The 19411-nt window shown below is 40.5% G+C and overlaps 1 protein-coding gene across 1 annotated transcript in view; it reads left to right on the forward strand.

Annotated features, from left to right (window-relative positions):
- cadm1a (cell adhesion molecule 1a) overlaps positions 1-19411 on the forward strand; it is a 488723-nt gene that overhangs the window by 397909 nt on the left and 71403 nt on the right. The window contains 3 exon segments of the mRNA XM_022196138.2: positions 8637-8733; positions 15423-15445; positions 15448-15594. Coding sequence (XP_022051830.2) covers positions 8637-8733; positions 15423-15445; positions 15448-15594 — 267 coding nt within the window.

Consider the following 19411-nt stretch of genomic DNA (forward strand, 5'->3'; position numbering starts at 1 on the left):
AAAAAAAAAAAGTCTAAATCTGGTGAGTCAGATGTGTTTTCCTGACCTAAATTGGTTTTGTCTGTCTTCGTAGTGTTCTGGAGTGCACAGTTCACAGGTGGGAGGAGAAGCGATCGGTTCATTCAGACGCTGTTTTGTTGTTGGGAATTATTTCTGTTTCAACACTGAAAATAAAAGTCTCAGAGTCCCGTCTGTTTCTGACCCAGCGGCGATCTGCTGCCAGTCTGATGACTTTATTAACAGGAGCAAACAGAACAACGCTTGGAATGTAAATAAAGCGTTTTTAATTAACCTGACCCCAGCAAAGCGCCGCATTTAAACCGACATCAGAAAAGAACAGCAGCACGCCAATCTGCACTGATCTGTGAATGCATACCAGTACGTGTGGTGTGTTCGGAACACGTCCTTCACTTCATTACATCCCTGCAGCCAGAATATGCTGACAAATCTGTGACTTCTAATTTGAAACGGGCCATGCTGGAGTGCAGTGCCCTTCTGGACAGCCATCCATTGGGTTTCTCTCCATTAAATCACCAGCTCCACATACAGCAGACCAGCCGGTTAATGCTCAGTATTCTGGATTCAAACTCTGTTGTTCCACATTTTATGATGCCACGCGATCATCTGTGAGTGGAATTAAATAATTAATAGTGTCCGACTGATGTGGCCATCCAAACAGCTCCATTTCTTATCATTGTGAGTGAAATGAAAGCGCTGCCATCTGTCTCTGGCTGCAGATTTGTGGTTCAGCCTTCATCCAGACGCCGACGACGTGATTTCATTGAGAAGCCAGTCCTTCAGTTCTTCACTTCTTCAGCTCTTGTCATGGTGTGCCACAGTGATTGGCACAGCTGTTTGGAGGGCTGAGATGTTAACAGATGAGAGTCTTTATTAATCACCACACCCTCTGATTTATGGACCACTTCACTTCCTTCAGTGCTTCGTCGCTGTTGTTCCGACTTCAACTAAAACACCAGGTGGCCTGCAGATCTTCACACCGTTCACAGAAACTACCGCCTGCATGTGTGGCTCTTCATGAATTTTGCAGACAAAACTGTTATTTTGAAATGTGGAATCATACTTCTTTGTAGCTGAACCGTGAGCACGCTGCTTTGACGTACATGAGGTAAATAATATTCTCATGTTTCTACATTTATTCATGTGAGACACGTTGCTAAAGTAACTCAACATTCCCCACAAACAAAGACAAAGAAACCAAATTTCACTCTTGATGAAGGTCAGAGGTCCAGCTGTTGTTGCTTTTGCAAGTTTTAATTGCAGTGTAAAGTAATTATTTAGCATCACAGACAAGTTTTTGCAGCGCTTTTATGGTGGTCAGATGAAGGAGGTTGCAGAACTCTTCAGCAGCTAATATCCCAATCCTTTGTAATGTGGAGTTTGTTAATACAAAATGATGAAACGTGTTTATTTTCTGCCTCTTTAACCTCATGTCTCTGGCCAGAGAGCGTCCTAGTGTTGTGTTTTAAAGAATCTCCTCTGCAGCGGTCTGACCTTTCCCTGTGAGGAGAGGAAATCAGCTCATCTACAGAGGCAGCGTGGCATTTTGCTGGCCTACGATAACAGGGAACTCAGTCAGAGCCTCATACTGTTTCTGCTGCTGCTGTCGTGCACGGTGCAGACGTGCACGTCCCTGCACTCCACCTTCCCTTTGAACTCTCCGCTATGCAGCTTAATATCACACGTGAAGTCTGATGAAGTGATTTTATTCAGATTTTAAACATAGAGACGTGATTCAGGAGTGTTTCTGATAATCTGCTCTTTGACTTTATTTTATTAACGGAAGTTTCCTGGAAAGCAGATGTTGATTTTTTTTTTTTTTTTCTCTGTGCAAAGAAATTTAACTGACAGGAATTAACTGGAAGAGTTCTAATTAAGCATCAGAAGATGCAATGATGCACAATTCACAGTTCAGTAGAAATATCTCAGTTTAGGGCTTCAGTCTGCGGATATTTTTGGAGAACAGAGAAAACACAATTTTGAGAAATTAAAATTTAGTCGGGGGATTATTGACTGTGTGTTTAACACTCTGCTACTCGATTGAAAGAACATGCAAACAGACAAAATGCAAGTGATTTAGAGGCTAAGTCGCTGAGATGATTGCATGCAGTGGGTAACTGATTTTTTTGAGGCAGCGACAAAGAAATAAAGGCTCAGAAAAAAATGTGGTATTTCCAGGGTGAGGGACAGACTTGTTTGTGTTGTTGTTGGAAATGTTTTCAGCATGTTCCATAATTTAAAGTCTGAGCCCATAATGTCTGAATCAAACCAAAAGGTTCGTATATGTTCAGGTTTTCATTTACTTTTACCGTGCAGGCAGCATATCCCGTATCATCTGCGGTCCAGAAGTTAGCGCGGCTAGCACGCTTACATCAACAGACAATGAAGGGCCTCGTTAGAAAAGCTGGAACCTTCACACGTTCATTTTTATGTTCCTCACATGGTAATCCAATGAACCCCAAAATCCACCTGGAAGTTTGAAAGGCATGCTTTTTTAGAACAAAATAGCCAAAATTACACCATTTATCAGAACTGTGAAACAGAAGAATGTCCAGATTTACAACTTTCAGATGGTCCTTGAACTGCTCATCTCTTCAGTTATTTGAGGAAATTCACCAAATCTACACTTCAAACTTCAAACTTTATTTATTTGTATAGCACTTTTCAACAACACAAAGTGCTTCACAAGAATTAAAAACAAAGGGGACAATAAATAAATACAATTAAAAATAGAAATTAAAAAAACAACTCTCCTCCCTCCCTACATATAGACAGCCATTCACATGCACACACCTACACAAGCACACACACACACACACGCACATACGCAGACCCACACACCCACACAACATGACATCATCAGGACAAGGTGAGGCACCGAGGCCAGAAGGAAGACACTACCCTGAAGAGGTACACTTAATGTTTGTTATATTTCATCAAAATCACGTAATTCTACACATTATTTAAAAAATAACAGAGACAAATAAGGAAATAGATTTAAAACATAAGCAGTAACATAATAATCAATTTATTTCTACAGTTGGGAAAATAATGTCTCTGCAACATTTTACCAAACATCTCGATGAATCCAGTTTTTAACGTTTTTGTAGAAAAAATTGTCATAATTTGTGTGTTGCGAAGAAAACGTGAGTTTTCTCTCCTTGGTCATGGTTGTGCTGTTTGAATAGAGGTGAAAACTGAGCCAAGAAAAATGTGACATGAGCCAACAGACGTGTAGAAAGTGTTTGACAGTATATCCAATGAGAGTGTATTCAGATGATTCAAATATACTTTTACATCTCTGCTCAGCATAGTTACCCTTTTCTATATAACTAACACCAAATTACACAATCCTTTCCACAAGCATATGCAGCTTTTGTGACTCATCAGTTTAATATTTTTCCGTTCTGGAAACTTACCAACAAGAACCAGGAAATGAAGTCTACATTTCTTTAGATACACGAGCTGATTTACGTTTCAGTCGCCTGCTGTGTGGGCTGTTTGTGAGTGGAATGGAGAGCATTGTGTCGTAGGAGATGGTTAAAGAAGCCCTTTGTCAGGGGACAGCATAATTAAATAAGGCTCTAATGTTTATGTGCATAAGCAAAGCAAGCTGTTTGTTCCGATGCCGGCTTGTTTTTCCCTTAAGGTCAGCTGGATGCCCAGAGATGGATAGTGCCAGCTTGAGTGCTTATGAGGTGAGGCGCACAATAAAGCAAATAATTCAGTTAGCATAATGATAACGGCCCGCCTGCATGCCGTACACACCACTTCATTTCTACTGAAGAGGCAGCATCCAGATCTGGCAGTGCAGCCTATTTTCCATCAAGCAGAGACTAGAAAGCTCCTCCATAACTACTTGAGGCTATCAAAACAACCTCCAGATGCCTGGCGTCCTTCATGTTTATGGCTCCGAGATGACAAGGTCAGATGACGTTGTGAGCAAAGGAAAAGTTGCAGGATGCCGTGTAGCGCCTGGAGTGGAAATAAAACCAAAGGGTTGCTGTCTGAATGCGTGCGAGCCCACTGAGCAGAAGACTTGGCTTTCTGCCCATCTGCTGTCCGTCATCCGAACTGAAAGCTGGCCGCTGAAAGGGTGTGATTTAGACAGATGGATGGCCAGACACGTGTTGTTTATTGCCGAGAAGGTCGGACAGCAGCGCGAAACTTTACCGCCGGCTTTGAAACCATAACTCACCCTCCCTCGCTGTCTACAGACTGATTAAAAATGCAAGCACCAAATAGTGCATTTAGGCTATAAAACTGGGGAAAGAACAAGAATAATTTACATCACGATTGGAAAACTATAATTACACGACTCTGCAATAAATCTCGTGTCAGGTGAGGTATTTCTGGAGGAAAACTTCAACAAAACAACATTTGGAGTTTAAAACCAGACTTTAAAGACTTGATATTCATCACATTTACTAAAATACTAAAGATGGATGTTTCCTTTTAGAGATGTGAGGCTGCTGAATACGACGATTAAACATGTTCTTCGCCCTCCGTTCATCCATTCTGTCCTCCCAGTGAGAATCATGAACCAGCACGTACCTGTTACCTCTTATACCTGGTATTTTAAGTCAGAACAGAACTTAGGTTGTGTTTGTTTTGTCTTACTTTCAGTCCATGGCAAAAACCTGAAGCCAGTCTTTAACCCAGATAATAGGCTGAAGTAAACATTAGATTTTAGCCTAGAATAAAGGATCTTCTCTCACACCAAGATGAAAAGGGCCTGTGATAACTCCAGCAACAGCCGATGGAAGTGGAACGATACAAACTGTGTGGTTGTAGAGGATGGCTCAGCGGCGGCTGTCAAAGCTCCCCGCTGCTTCGTCAAAACAACATTATTACGCTTCCTTCCAGCTGCCTCGGCTCTTGAGCACCGTCTCCTCTTTGTGTTGCAGCTTTATCAGGCAGCGCCTTTGAACATCCCGGAGGTGTTAGCGTTCTGCCCACCCATCACTCCCCAAAGCTCTGGCTTGTGTTTAGGTGTTGGCTTTATTAAAATTCCACCAATAATAAGCCCAAAGAAGACCCAGCGCAGCCCAAGACTGATCTGACGCAATAAAAGAGACGACTGTGGTTCCAGCAGCAGCGGAAGTAAAGGAAAAACACCTCGATGTAGTTTGTTGTTTAGCTGATGTCGAGTCAAATCCACCCAGACCGAGGGTTAGTATATCTCAGCCCTAATAGCACCAGAGTTACCTTTCAGCAGCACAGACCTGACCTGACCTCCTCTGACACTAAAACACTGCTGAAGCTGACCACGGCTACATATATTTCTGTTTTTCGATCGTTAAACCTTGTGGGAGCTCCCCTTCACACTGCTTTGCCTCTTGCTTTTTAAAAACTAGAAATTATTTTAGATATTTCGGCTATTATTTACCCTCTGAACCCCAAAAACCCGCCGGCAGGTTTGAAAAGCTGAAAAATGGCACCGTTTATCATAACTACAACTGAAAAACAGAAAGAATTGTTGGTTTATCATCTGTATGATGGTCCTTTGTCGTACATCTATGTCTCATGTCTGACGTGCTGCTCCTTCTGAAAATGTAAATCTAAGCTTAAAATCAAGATATTTAATCAAAATCGCTTTATTGAACAGGTCTCATTTTTTTTAAAATGCCAAAAGTAAAGCATTGGTTCAAACGGATTCTTTAAAATACATAAAATAAGACTTTTTGGCCAAACCGAGTTGAACTGCAGGCTGTGTATAAAGAGAGAGACATGCATGGAATATTTAAAATGAATTAGAATGTGAATAGTAACTTATACATATATGTAGCCGCCTTTATCCCATCTTAGTAACACATGTAGGTAAAAACATGTATGTGTTGATTCATGTTTTTTAATGTTTGTAATATAAATAATCTAAAAAAAACATCTTTTTCATGATTAATGGCGTTATAACTTTAATATATTGAACCTTCTTGAGTTTTCTCCACTGCTAGCTTTGCTTTGCAGGACTTTATAGTGCAGCTAGAATTGAACCCACATTTAGTAAACGTGACGCCCCAACACTGCTTCGGGTTCGGACCTTCCTGCTTTTATTTCTCCATTAAATTTTCAACAAACCTGTACCCCCCCAACAGGAGAGGACGCTGCTCTGTTTACTGGGTCGTTGTGTGTTTGCTCTATGCATGCTCACCCTGTGGAAAACAACACATGCTCATAATACTGATGACTGCTGCGTGAATAATACGTCCCCAGAAAGCCTGATACCTCCACTGTGTCCTTTATTAATCCCTGCCAGTTAAACTGTGGAGTGGATGTCTAAAAACTTCCTGCAGTTGAATGACTCTAATTCAGAAATAATTGTAATTACACCTCGTGGCCCCAGCAGCAGCAGCAGAGTTAATAACGTCTGGTCTGGGTGTCTTATCTCACAGTGTTACAGAGAAAAGAAGCCCATCCCCAGGTATAGTCTTTGGTGACTGAAAGTGTGACTTGCACTTCGTCCAGTGGAGACATTAAAACGAGGTCAGGTTGTTCTTTTCATTTGCTGATCCACAACAGGTCCATTGAATGCTTTTATCTCTTCTAGATTATTAAGGCTGAAACACAGACACGGTGCTGACACATCTGACTGCTGGTTTTAGATCTTTAATGGTTGAACTTCTGCCTTTATCGGTGATCTTCAGGTCCCTGTGAGTCTGATCGCTGCTCAAGATCCTCCAAGTTCACATCAGCTGAGTAATAAAGTAGGATCACTGATAGACATCAGCCTGTGCTTGTTCTGCCAGAACAGTAGTGTTATTTAACCCTGACAGGACAGACTTTAGTTTCAGTTTCTGTGTTTCCACAACATATTTTAGAAGGGATTGCATTATAAATGAAATTGCAATTTCATAAAAAAAACATCAGTTTTATGCTTGCTTAAGGTGTTTTTTTTGACGTTGCAATAAGAGTTAATGCACAAAATGTTAAATTTCCCCACTTCTTTCATTGTTTTTATGAAGCATGTCCAGTCTGTAGTACTCATTCTTAAACTGAGAAAAGAAATGTTCTGACTTCTTTGTATTTCTTTGCAGTCCTCATGGGTACAACTTTGATGTTCCCTGAAAATGGTGACGGGTGAAATTGTTGTCGAATATCTTCATGCAGGGATGTCATTAAAAAACTAGCTGGACGCTTTACTGCACGATCTAAATCTGAGTAAAACCTGGAAGTTTCAGAGCAGTAGGTTGTTGGTAGTTCCTATAGTGAAAATAGTGACAGCAGATATATGGAGAGAATTTTGTATCTTTATTATTCAATCAATCAGAAAAGGTTTTGCAACCAAAAAAGAGAGTTGAGCCCAAAAAACATAAAGTTGCAATCAAAAAATAAAAGATCAATCAAATAGAATAGATCTAAGACCAAAAAATTAAAGTGGCAATCCCCCAATTTTTTTTTTTTGAGATCAAAACAGAACAGGTTGCAAATGAAAATATAATAATTTGAGAACATATTAATTTAACTTCAATCAAAACTACTATTTTTTGCTTGCAAGTTCAAAAGTTTTGCTTGCGAATTCTAAAGTTTTGCTTGCAAATCTGACTGAACCAAATGGGCGGGGCCAACGCTGGTGGAAGAGACAAGAGTTCCTATTGGTCGGTTTGACCTTGCTCCACCGTCAGTCATCACCGCTCCCCTCTGTGCTGTTGCTGGCTGCCCAATTTTTTTTGGTCTCAGATCTATTTGATTGATCTTTTATTTTTTGATTGCAACTATATATTTTGTGGTCTCAACTCTCTTTTTTGGTTGCAAACCCTTTTTTGATTGATTGAATAATAAAGAAACAAAATTCTCTCCATACAGATAGCAGAAGAGAAGAAGAAAGCTACCTGGAATGAGTCAATGACAGCTTCTACCTGCAGGTTTTATGCAGTGAATCAGACTAAAAACCAGCTGACAGGAAAGAAAAATGGAAACAACAACTTTTCTAACTGACAAGAATCACTAAAGGTTTTTCTCCATGTTTTTCTTTCGTAGTTTCCCAAAGTTGTATTTGTTTCTTCTTCATCTTCGAGGGTTATTATAGCCGCTTTTGTTTCTGTCTTCTTCTACTCTGTTTATTACAGCAGTGTGTAACGTAGCCTGTTGCGCCACCTACTGATGAAACCTCATGGCTGACTTTGGCCTCGGAGCACAAAAACTCATTTTCTTTTCTTATTAAGCGACATTTTAAAATGTTCTGTTCAGCACTCTGGGCGAAATCTTCCAACAACAACCTGACTTCTGCACCCAGAGTGTTTGCTGCACCTCTGAAGACATGAACGTCCTTGTTTCAGATGCTCCCATGAACATAAGTCACAGTGCAGATTCATGTGGACCTCATGTGCAGCAGACTGCTTTGTGTTATCACTGGAAAGAGCATTTTAAAGTGCTCTGTAGTTTATGCAGTGCATGTAATTCTAAATATTCTTCACAGATCACCTTTCCCAGCATTTCCATTTTAGGCTGAACCTCAAAATACAGCTGACTTTACCTTTATGATGATGGTTCTACAAACTTCACTGCAGACCAGAATCCATCCTAATGTTCATAAATGCAGACGGCAGTGAGAGTTTACAGATTATTGTCGGTTATGTTGTCCCTAAATGTAACTGTTTGTCTTTGTCTCATTCTTCCAGACAAACCGGAGGTGAAGATCGTGGTAGAATTTCCTCAGGGTTTGACCAGGGAAGGAGAGAACCTGGAACTGACGTGTCAAGCCAAAGGCAAACCCCAGTACGACACACACACACTCACACACACATTTTAACCAATTAAAAAAGGCCACAGGGAGTAAAGCAGGGCCGGCTGCTTACAGATGCTCCATTCATCCACAAACCAGGACTGCTTTTCTTCACTCTGTTGCTTCTCTCTCTGTCTTTTATTGTTTTCCTTTTGCTGTTGAAAAGACATGAAGATTAAACTTTTGCAGTGTGGAGTCACCGTAAAAGGGAATGTAAACACACAGAAATTACAATGCCACAATCACTCAGATATAAAAGATCCAAATTTTTTCATCTTGTGTCACAGAGGCTTGTAAAGAGGACGGGCTGTTAGACTGCAGTGCTGCTATAAAAACACAGAACGTCAATAGATCTGACCTTGTCTTTTTGGTAATTTAGCTGATTTTAAGAAGAAAAAGACCTGTCACCAAATTAATGTGAGATTTTTGTAGATTGTAGAATGTAGATTTTTTTCAGCTAAATATTAATTTTTCAATACATTATCTGCTTGTAGTGACGACAGCATTTAGAGGCTCACATCTTCTGAATAATCAGAGCAGACCACACTTTGTGTTAATGCAGAGACCCACTGTGTTCATTTATATAAAACCAAATGCACAAACTTTCCCTAACTTCCTCCAAAGTGTTTTTGCTGCCTAAACCCGACCACAGATGGCTGCCTGGATGCGAACCCTGGTCGCTTTGTACGCCCACCATCCGCCCCAACCACCTCCTGCTGTCGGTCACAGTTTGGAAATGTGGAGCATTCATCAAAAACTGCCTCTTCGTGTAATCTAGCCAGCAATTATGTTGTCCCATGTGTAACTGGGTATTAACAGTGCAGTTGTATAGAAAAGTTCATTCTTGAAGACGGTGTCAAAGAAAATCCATCTTCAAGTTTGAGTTGTTTGATTTCATCTCTATTAGAGCGGGTAGTTTACACCATTCCTCCCAGGTAGAGAAGAAAAAGGGTCCTGTTTCTTCTTTCTAGGTATTAGAAATAAATAAAATCTGTCTAAGTCTAAGAAAACCCCCAAATAAAAGTAGATTTAGAAAGCCAGTTACAAAATTGAGAAACTTCCTGTTAATCTTGACGGAAGCAGTTTAATGTCAGTAAAATGCAAAGAAACCTTAAGATAGTGATTACACAGGAGGAAGGTAAAGATTTTAAAGTTCTCTACTTTGTCTTCAGCTATGCCTCTGACATATTTCATAATGCCAGTACTAAATCATTATCTGACTGTAGATGTACTGCTTGTCAGCTTTCAGTGTGTATCCATAACTTCTCATATTTAAAAAGAGATCTAAATATCTTTATGGTTGTATTGAGTAAGAGTAGACTGAGATCCTCTTGCATCTTCTGTATATTCCAACTACATTACCAGGTGATGTTTTCTTCAACTTCTTTCCCTGTTAGACTGTCTGCTCCGGTCTGGTTTTAGGTCCTTAAACTGGATGGAACCATATTTTAGATAATTGGATTCTTACACATATTCAGAAAAAAACTGCTTTGGTTCTTCTTTACCTAAAAGGGCAGTTTGCCCCTTTAGATAATGTAATTTTATTAGTTAAGCTTTTAAATTGGAAAATATATGCATCTCTAATAATCTAAGGAGTCCCTCAGGGCATCCTTCTTGGTCCTCTTTTGTTTACAACCATTATTTATTTCATGACTTTATTAGAAATCATAGGAGCTTACAATTCTTTGCTGCTGAATCCCAAATTGCAATTCATGGAAACCTTATAGTTTGATAAAAATCTGGATCCTGCTGGGAACATGCAAGGATCTCCTCCTCCACCCTTTGAACCTGTCGTCTGTTCTTTACTCTTGATTTGTTTTCTTCGTTATTGCATGAATCATTCTTTACTGTAATAAATGCAAACTCCTTAACTTCTATGAAAGCTGCACAAGCGTGACTAGACGTAGAGAGAGCTCAGAAATGCTTTTGTGCAGTAGAACACAGCTGCAATGCCAGAAAACCTAAAAAAAAAAATGTTGTCGTATTTATAGTTAATAATTTGTCTCTGATCTGTTCTGGATAAACACAGCCTGCAGTTCAACCCAGTTCAGCCAAAACATCCCAGATTTTTAGTCACTGATCTGCTGGTTGCAGCTGAATCAGTCCTAGTTTCTTAGTTGCAGAAGAATGCAGAATTTTTGGCTTCATACAGAATCTGGATAATGCAAATGGCCCATTTTTGGCAGTTTTTAAAACTTTAAATATGTACAATAAAGGGATTTTGATTAGATTTGGTTTTGTTGGAACGGCGTGCCGTAAGATTAGATGATTCTTTTTGTTTTTACAGTTTCTGGCTACGATAAAATGGTGTGATTTTGGCAATTTTAAAATATATCACACCTTCCAAACCTTTCAGAAACTGAGTGCAGATTTAGCTGAAAACACTCCATGCTGTTCGACTCACTGGGAGCAGAGATCTCTTCTAATTAGACAATGGAGTTCATCTGACAGAGAAGACGGCTGCGTTGGTGGAAGTCTTAGAGAGGAAAACTGTGACTGGAAGTGTCAGGACCCGGGGCCAGAGGACTCTAAATGCCCACTGCAGGATTCATAATTGCTTAATTGAATAGCCGCTATTTTCTTTTTCACGACTTCCAAAGGGGAAATTTGAAAACTGGCCTGTAATTATGAAATACATCAGAATAAGCGTGTGATATTTTGAGCAGGTATTTAATTACTGCTGCTTTAAAGGCGGAGGACAGAGGGGCCATTAATAACAGTGAGAGGAGTGGGTCTTAATGTCTGCCAGGTAGAATTTGTGCTAATATTCTAGGGAGACAGTATGACACCGAGAGAGTGTGTCGATGGACTGGAGGCGCTGAATGTGCACTAATAAAGTCCATTTTGTCATTAAAGTTAAATGATTATTTGTGATCCCCAGAGAACAGTCACCAGAACTTACAGTGGCTTTTATCAGCGCTAATCAAACTCCTGTAATGTGGGGCCCTCTCCTCTGAAAGCTGGCTAATTAGGCCATTATTTCACATGTATCATCAGTAAACACAGGTGTTGGTTTGTTCTGGTGGCAGGTCTTTGTGATGCGAGCGGTAATGGAGTGCAAATGAAGCCATTAGGGCGAGCGGGGTTGGGTAAAGGAGACCCGCTGAACTATCCAAACACCAACGCTGCTGGTATCAATCGCTTGTTGACGAGGCAGTTCAAATTTGAACAGAACAAAACAATCATCAGATGAAGGTGGAATTATGGAAATGACATTACAAACAGCAGTGTTGGTGTTTTCTTTTCTCTGTGTGAGTGCAAGGAAACTCAAACGTGGCAGTAAACGACAGACTTTAAGGAATTAAAGGCTTAGAGTGTTTGAAATCGGGTTTTTTGGGTTGGTCTGTAGGCTTGAAAGGCGGCTCTGAAAAGTTTGGAGTTAACTCTTTGGCCAAGTTGTGTTCCCATGTTTAATCATGAGTGTGATCTTTAAGCTCCTTTAAATGCCTAATTCTGTAGTTTATGTTCCGTATAAAACATGTTCGATCCAACAGACCTACAAGTTTTGGCGGCCAGTGATGATCAGGCAGCTTCATCAAACATGTAGGCAAAAACGAATTCTGGATCAAAAGTTGACGTTTTCAAGAAAGAGTCTTCAAGCAGTTTTCAGAGTCTGATTCTAATAATATTTATTCAATACAGGCTGTATGAACAAACATGAGCAAAATCTGGAGGTTCTAACTGACTACACAAAGCGTTACATGGTCTTTAATGTGTAAACTTCTTCTAAATGCTTCTTTTCCGTTCTGGAAGGCCACAGCCTGATCAGGATGTCTATGATGTAATCGTATGAAAAGTTTAACCGCCTCCTCTTTTTATTTCCGCTAGGTTAGCATTATTTCTGCTGAGCTCAGCGTGACCTTAGTCTCAATGTTTTTTTCTTTGCTTCTGTCACATTTTATTCACTGTTATCTCATTTGTCACTGAAATATCCAACCTCTATGGAAACAGCACGATGTTGCTCAAAGAAAAGACCATTTAAAGATGTCTTTTTTGAAGTATAGCAAGTTATAATCCCCTAATTGTGAAGAACTAAAAACTTATGTAGAATTCTTTATCATATATTTAACAATCAATATGTTGATTCCATTTTGATTTCAACATTTTTCCCACAGTTTTAAACTAAAATTGGAATAGAATGGTGGCTCTCCATGCTGTAGATGTTTTACACTTACATTTTAGTTTGTTTCCGTTGTCATCTCCTATTTGCTCGATGTGTACACCACCTGCAGTTCAGCAGTACAGTCCAGGAGTTTTTATTCCGTTACAGCTGAGTGGCCTCAGGAATCTGGTGCAAATGGGTTATTTTTTGACTTATTTGTGAATTAGATATAGAATAAAGTGAATTTAGTGAACTATGAGGATTTAGCTGAGATTTGGTGAAGTTTTGCAATAGAATAAAGTTTTCTGATAGAACAAAGTTTTCCAATAGAATAATATGTCACAGATGAGGAGTTCAAGGACCGGCAGAGAGTTGAAGATCCAACAGTTCTTTCTGTTTTTATGGTGTCTTGTTCTTACTAATGGTGACACTTTGTTTTTGTTTTTTTTAATAATCATGAAACCCAGTGTCAGGTTTTGCGTTTCAGAGGGATAGCTGCTCTCTAGTGAATGAAGCTATTGAAGCTATCATCATAATAACATAATGAAAGGAGATGGAAACAACACTACCGCCTGCTAAATATGCTTGAAGAGAAGGAAACTAATAAAACTTGGAGAGAAATCCACATAGAATGTTTTCAGTTATAAAAGTTCTAATCATTCCTCCATATTAGCTGGTATTGATGTGTTTATATTCCATGATGTCTGGTAAGGAACACAGCTACAGAATGTGACTTAAATGTCAGCTGCATGAGAACTTGTTCAGAACATTATTTTACCTCTTCCTGTATCCACATAAACCTCCTGATACAACTGGAATTTAGCAGTTTCCATCAATTTTTTATGAGGAGTTATGTGACGATCAACAGAACAACAGATTTGGATGAAATGTTCAGGAAGCGTCAGAAATGACACAAGCGACCAAGTGGTTAGATTTTGGCAGTGATGCTGTTTATAGTCTGGCACCCACGATTTCTGTATCGTTGTGAAATAGCGGCACGGCGTCACTGTAAACCATGACAACAAGTGAACACTACATCAGCTGCCTGCTGACGATCACATGATTGTGATCCTACTACAATCCACCACTGAAGACTTATCAGGACTTCTCTGTCAGACATACACAGACTGAGCAGCCTTGGAGGAGTGTTGCTCTCTGAGTGCTTTTCTAGTTTCTAATGCGATGCCTCAGAATGCACATAATTCCACAGCTCCAGGTGTTGCAGCCACAAATTAATCCTGACTTTGTCTTAAACTCTTCCCCAAACTAAATCCTAATCCGAAAATCTAATCTCAGCGTAACTCAAGTTTCAAACCCAATCCCAGCCGTCCACACTTTGCAGAAGTATTTTAAAGTCTGACGGTGTGGAACTCGTGTGATTCTCTGAAGGGTAGAAGCTCAGAACACACACCGGACACACACAGATCAAACACAGCGTACTGCTGAACACACCTCCCACAACCGTTTTTCATACTTGGCATAGAGACAAGCTCACTACCCGTATTCATTTTATAAAGATGAAACACCAATCAATACAGTGAGTGGGAATGGAAAGTCATTTTCATTAGAGCTGCTGAGAGTTGTGCAGTCATTACCAGCAGATAGCAGAGGGGCTGCAGGCAGACATTTGTATTCTAGACGCCTGCCCTTCTCTCCTTGCAACCCCATCTTACTCTTTGGTCTATCTCTGTCTATCTTCCTCCTCTGGATTCACTTTTCCCTTCTCACAACATCCAATGCCACTATAGAAACATTTTTTTTTCTTCTGAGCTTCTATCTCTCGCTGCAGCTGAGGAGAAAAATGAACTTATATTTATATATCTATTGATTTATTACATTTCTCTTCATCTGGAGAACTCTTGTTAATAGACTCCTCCATTAGACATACTCGCGGTTTGTTGTTTTGCTATTGAGCCTGAGTTTCATATTTTCTCTTTTTTCCTGGATTTTTTGCCTCATCTTTTTTTTCCTGCCCCCTCTCTCTCCCATTTGCTCGCTCCCTCCACACCAAATGTTTTCAAATGGAGGGAAACAAGTTAAACACCACAACAAAATGCAACAGAGAGACCATCAGCACACACTCAGGGGAAATAACAGTAGCTGGCAGTGGCCGTTGGAAGTAGCAGCAGCCAAAATAGAGGTGTTTTGTCTTTTTCTTTTTCTCTTCACCCTCTGTGACTCGGGGCACTTTGAGCTCATTGTCATAAAAATGGAATCTGTCACCCCCGCTCAGTCAAGTAGAAAAGAGAACAAAGACAGACGCTTGGTGGGCACCCACCTCCACAACAACTCTCATATGTATACAAGCGTGGAAAGCCTGCAATCTGAAGACAAAGCTGCCGCTCGGTTATTGTTGCTTTTAGCTGCACACAAAGGGAGGAATGCCATTTAAATATGTCTGATTTGTTACATTGTAGCTGTCCATAATTAGCTATTTTGGGTGGGGAAATAGTAAAAATGATCTGTGTTTATTCTTTGGGATGAAGGTGTTGCTGATAATGCTCATTAGATTTGTTATAACAGGATCACATCCTAAATCGCTACCTGATCCTTACCGGTACTCTGGTGTTCTGATTTCAGGCCACAGCGGGTGAACTGGCTGAGGTGGATGACGATGTTCCATCTCACGCCGTCATCACCGGCGGAGACCTTTACATCGAAAACCTAAACAAGTCCTACAATGGAACCTACCGTTGTGTGGCGTCCAACTCAGTGGGCGAGTCTTTTGACGACTACATCCTCTACGTCTATGGTACGCTATCCCAACACGACAAACCAACACAATGCTTTGCTATCGCTCTCCTTTAATGTACCGGCTGTCTTTATTCACGTGTTTAAATTTTTAGCTTTTCCTTCTGTCTTCCAGAACATTCAACACTACAGTTGGTTCTTGTTCACTGTTTGTCTGAGATATTCTAACATATTGGACGTAAACAGCACAGTAAATTACACCGATCAGCCACAACATTAAAACCACAAAGTATCAGATATGATAGTTTTTTTTCAGGTCTCTGGTGACTGGTTGACATTTGCAAAAAAAATGAAAAATTGGTGTCAAAATGTAGAACAACACAAACTTTCATTTACATGCCTTTATTTATGTATTACATGTTCAGTATAGAAGGTTTTTAGCATTTATCCTTTAGTGTTGATTGGGGTTGTGTTCTACAACTAGAGAGAGGCTATTAAAATCATTGGAATCTATTTTAAAAATGCTGAATTTTGGCTCGGATAATGGGCGATGCCTGCTGGTTGATGTCTGACACCAGGACAGTGGATCTTTGGGTTCTCTGGGTTGTGGAACGAGCTTTTATGGGTCAGGCTTGTTCTAAAACATCCCACAGATGCTCGATTGAATTGGGATTGGAGGGTTTGGAGGCTGTGTCACCACATTTGCTCTTGGTCGTGTTTCTCGAGCAGTTTGTGCCGCATGGTAGGAAATATTGTCCTGCTGGAGGAGACCATTGGACCTGATATGCTACAAAGTCTGGGTGGTCTAAGAGCGGTCTCCAAGCTTTTTAGTAACTGGAAGACAAGCCAGTCATTTTTCAAAATAAAACACCGTGTAAACTCCGCAGGAACTTCAATGAAAAAAAATGTAAATTTTCATTCTTTCTGTGCGTTCTGGTACCAAGTGACCCACGGCCCGGTACCAAATGATTCTTGACCCGGTACCAAATGACTCACGTCCCTGCAGAACACTGAATTCCATAAAGAAGACCCACGCTGATGTTGTGGCTGATCGGTCGATGTGTCGTCTGATGACTGATCTACCGCTAAGCTGTTAGCGCTGCATGCTAGCATCTGTAGCATACTAAACTCTCTGTAATCCACAGTATGCAGACTGACTGTTAAATCAGGCCTCTTTCCTACTGCAAATACAGAACAGGATTAATCCCTCGCTGTTTCCACTGCTGGCGTCACTCCGTCCACTTTGTTCACTTTAATTCAGAAAAGGCAGACATTAGCACTGAGGAGAATGAAATGCTGCCATTACTCTCTCACCAGTACCTATAGCAACACGCCCACACCACAGCAGCTCATTCACTTTCTTTTTACGCAGTAGAAGATGTGAACATCCTGCCCCGGTGTTGTTCTCTGCGTGCTTTGATTGCCTGTTTTAATAACCTGAAGAGAATTATACACACATTAAACCTGGTGGATTTTAATACTGGGTTTCTGTGGGTTCATTATCTTGTACTGTAAAGACAAATGAAAGTCTAAGAAATGTATTAGGGGTTTTTATACCAAAACTGCTGTATATTCCTCCATTATATTTAACTGTGGAGATTAAATTTGAACATATAATTCACTAGTTAAATACTAAAATGAGAGAATGTCTTTGGCGCACATTGGGCAGTTTGGGTTTATGATCCCATCTTTAAAAGTCCTGGATATGACGGAGCAGAATAATCTAAAATTCCTGCCAGCAGCCTCAGGAGTCCTGCTGTTTTCAGAAGGTGAAGGCAAAAAAAAAATTACTTTTTCTGCAAACCCGTACGGCATTTTGTTCTGGAAGTAAAAGCTGCCACATCAGCTCTGCAGAGTCATTGGATTTAATTTTTAATGCACCAGGCCAGGGGTCACAGTAGTTTTATTGCATCCTGATGTCAGTCAAGTCCGTTTTATTATTTACCCCCCAACATGCAGGGCTTTATAATCTGCACACCACATGACACCATGATTCAGGTAAGAAAAAACGACTCGTATGTGATGTGAAAAGTGCATTTTTTTTTCAGTTTTATTTTCGCTCAATCACAGCTGGAGATCCATAAATGCGAGTGGTGTTTTGTTGACCAGTGGGGCTCCCATTCACAAACCAGGCTAATCCTTTAACCTGCTTCTTTCACATTCCTTTATTTCTGTGGCTTCCATGTTGATCTAATGTCCTCCCGTCTTTCTCTATAGAATTTCCTCATCCTCAGGAGCATTATCTCAACATGCTTTTATAGTGTTCATGCCAATAACATTTCCTCCCTGAGCAGAGCATTACTCTCTAATGTGCTCATTTTCCCTGACCAAAATTACTTCCCTATCACTTTGGTAGACCCTGAGCCTGCAGTGAAATTATTTGGCTGCAATTGTCAGAGGGAATTAGTGCAGTGCAAAGCTTTTTTTTTTTATTGGGGGGGGGCAGTTAAATGCCTGATGGACACCAGCTGAAATGGATGTTATTTACAGCAGAGCTAGCTGCTGTGCTAATGATGAGTGCAGATAAAACAACAGATCAGGAAACAGTTCGCTACCACCTGCTATATTACAAACTGTTCGTCTGTAACAGTCTCTTCTTTAGGATGAAGACGTTTTCCAGTATTTTCAACCGGTAATCTGTGCAATTACAGTAAATAATTAGGAGAAAGAAAAACCAAGGAATACAGCGTCTTATTTCCTTGTTTCTATCTAAACTAGTGTCAGAAATACTTGATCATTTTTAAGTCTGAATGTGCATGTGGTTCATCCTTAGACAAGAAAACACATCATCTGCAGATGCACAGGATCATCTCACCAGAAATGTTTGCATTGGTTTCATTTTTTTAATCCCAAATCTCTTTTGGACCATTTGTCCAATTTGTGCTGTTGCAAAAAATGTTCCACTGAGACATTTTTCAGGTTCTCTGAGCATTGTCTATGTTTGACAACTGTAGCTGAAAGCTTTCTGCCACAACAGATCTCTGAGGGTTGACCACAACTGTACCTTATTCAAATTTGGACACCATCCCCAGTGACGTGGTCTTCTCATGCTTCTGCAACGCCTGTATCACTCTCTGAAACTCGTGTGTCGAAGGTTCAAGTTGGATTTCACTTTGGGAGAAAGAAAAAAGCCACAAAGTCCCAAATCTAATAAGTAGAGTGGCCGAGGAGTGCAGGACTGTGTTGTTGTTGACAGAAAGTCCGTACGTAGTCACCTCGCTGTGATGCACGCCGTCATTTGCCCCGAATGTTGTCAGGATGTTCCAGTGGAGATTACCTAGATGGAAAGGATTTATTTATGTGAATACTGAAGAAAAAAGTCGCTTGTTCCTGGGTGGTTGTGCTTGTGTGGTTCTGGAAGCACTGTGAAACCTGCTGGTTCTTCTCTTGATGGTAGTGCAGACCCTCCTCCATCTCCAGGGTTTATTTTTCTTGACTTGACGCTGCTGAACAACACGGAACAACACTTTGCTCTGCATGTGAAAGACGCCTGGTGCTTCCAGCCCAGCATGGCTCGAAATCTCTAGCCAGACTCTTCTCCTCTGTTGTTCCCAATGGTGGAACAAACTACCAAACTCTGTGCGTTCTGCTGAGTCCATTTCTACTTTTAAGGAGACAATTGAAGGACTCAATTTTCAGAGAACACCTAGGCACTTAATCCGACTCCACCTTAGGGTAGAATAAGTCAGGTGCGCAAAACCCAACACTTATTTACTGACAAAGTTGAAAAAGCCAAACGAAAAAGGGGGGGGTGGCACTTCTTCTGAAACTTGATGGCACACCTTTGACAATCGCACTTGAAGCCTTTTGCACTTACTGCAGGTCTTTCTTATGTCTGAATCTTGCTTGTGTCGTACGTCGCTTTGGACAAAAGCGTC

The sequence above is a fragment of the Acanthochromis polyacanthus genome, chromosome 17 (genome assembly GCF_021347895.1).
Source record: "Acanthochromis polyacanthus isolate Apoly-LR-REF ecotype Palm Island chromosome 17, KAUST_Apoly_ChrSc, whole genome shotgun sequence".
In the NCBI taxonomy this organism is placed as follows: domain Eukaryota; kingdom Metazoa; phylum Chordata; class Actinopteri; family Pomacentridae; genus Acanthochromis; species Acanthochromis polyacanthus.